The sequence below is a fragment of the Triticum urartu genome, chromosome 4A (assembly GCF_056163025.1).
Source record: "Triticum urartu cultivar PI428250 chromosome 4A, HENAU_Tu73, whole genome shotgun sequence".
Lineage (NCBI taxonomy): Eukaryota > Viridiplantae > Streptophyta > Magnoliopsida > Poales > Poaceae > Triticum > Triticum urartu.
The window spans coordinates 132,473,412-132,475,200 of record NC_141876.1 but is presented as its reverse complement, the minus strand read 5'-3'; the positions used below and the strand labels follow the sequence as shown (position 1 = coordinate 132,475,200).

Genomic DNA, 1,789 nt, shown 5'->3' with positions numbered 1-1,789 from the left:
ATATAAAATAGGTGAAGTAAATAAAACAGTATAAAAAAAGAAAAGAGACGGATCTAATCTACTGAGCATTGAGGCCCATATAGCAAAATGGAAGGCCCAGCCCACATCCACCACTTGTCTCCCTCCTCTGGCTATAGGAGACAGGCAGGGGATCGTGGCTGTTGAGTACGTATTTTGTACTGCACGTGTATTGGAGTTGTGGCCCACCTCCTAGTCCTGTGTAGTTGAGGTAGAGGCCTTCCCTTGTATTATATATGCGTGCACCAGCACCCCAATCAATACATCGCATTGCAAATCATCTGTCTACATGGTATCATTTTTTCGGTCCAACCCTAGATAGTCGCCGCCGCCGCTGCGCCTCCACGCGCCGTTGCCGCCGTCGTACCCCACCACCGCATCAGCCACCGCTGCGCCTCTCTTCCTACCCTCCTGCGCCGCCACCGCTAGTGCCCGCTTCCGCCCGCGCGTCCCGCCAAGCTGTAGCCCGCACTTTTCGCATCGCTGCAAGCCGCCCCACGCCGATTGCTTCTGCCGCTACACGCCAACTCGCGTGCAAGCCACCTCGCGCCGTTGCTACTACGTGTTGATCTCGTAGTAGTACCGCTGCCAGTCGCCTCGCGTCCCATGCCGCTACCACCCCGCGTCCCGTGCCGCAGCCGCCTGCTTCTTTTCCACCAGCGCGCCAATCTCTTCTGTCACCGCACCCGCCTCTCACTATAGCGGCCCCGCTGCTGCTGCCATCTCCTCCCCAAAACCCAACCCTAGCCGCTACCACGCACCCATACGCCGCCGCCATGTCATGGCCATCCTCTCTCGGCTCCTCTACCACTCACTCATCCAACCCATTCGCTGGTCCCGAGCCCTCCGCTGCCGCCATCCGTGATCTCAATATTGAGGCCCGGGTCCCCATCCGGCTCGACAACTCCAGCACGTCGTACTACGCGTGGAAGACCTACTTCAACCTCGTCTTCCGTGAGTACTATCTCACCGATCATATCGACGGTTCTGTGGACAGCGCGTACATGCACGGCGACCCGGAGTGGTCCGCCATCGAGGCCACGTTCATCTGTTGGTTCTACCAGACGGTCTTGAAGGACATCTTCCACACGGTCGTCGCCGAGGACGACGACTCCTGCACCGTGTGGGCCAAGATAAAGGCACTGTCCACCGACAACAAACTCCAGCGCCTTGTTTTCTTGCAGCAGGAGTTCTTCGGCTGTCACCAGGACAACTCCACCATCGACGAGTACTGCATGAGACTCAAGATGCGCGTCGACGAGCTTCGTGACATCGGCACTAAGGTCTCTGATGACCTCATGCTGAGCACCCTCACCATCAGTCTTATTGAGGACTTCGGCAACGCGGCGTTCAACCTCACCCTATTGCCGCAACCCCTTTCCAGCGCATCGTCACGTACCTCAAACTTGACGAGCGCCGGATGACGAAGCTGAAGCAGTGGGTCCAGCACACCGCTCTCGCCGCTGGTACCACCCACGGCGGCCCTGCTCCTCCAGCCCCCCACCCCCCGCCGCCAGTCCGCGCCGCCCGCACCTGCCGGCTACTACCCGCTGCCGCCCGCTCCGCCCGCGCCCCCAGCGCCTCCCCAGTAGCCGCAAGGTGGCGGGGGCCGGCGGGGGGCGGGGGTCACCGCCAGCAGCAGCAGCACGCGCAGGGCGCAGGGGGGCGCCCCACTTCCAGCAGCCGCCTTCTCCGTGGGCCGCCGGGCAGAACCCGTGAACGGGCGTCGTCCACGCCTATCACATGCCCGTCCCGCGGGCCCCTGCACCGG

The 1,789-nt window shown here is 61.7% G+C and overlaps 1 protein-coding gene across 1 annotated transcript; it reads left to right on the top strand.

Moving 5' to 3' along the window:
- The first annotated feature begins 794 nt into the window (after nt 1-794).
- On the top strand, nt 795-1,442 carry LOC147975117 (uncharacterized). Its single transcript, XM_087520279.1, has one exon. It carries the CDS (start codon nt 795-797, stop codon nt 1,440-1,442), a length of 648 nt encoding a protein of 215 aa, XP_087376405.1.
- Nucleotides 1,443-1,789: the final 347 nt, after the last annotated feature.

Coding starts and splice junctions, on each gene's coding strand:
- LOC147975117 (XM_087520279.1), top strand. CDS start 795: ATGTCATGGCCATCCTCTCTCGGCTCCTCTACCACTCACTCATCCAAC.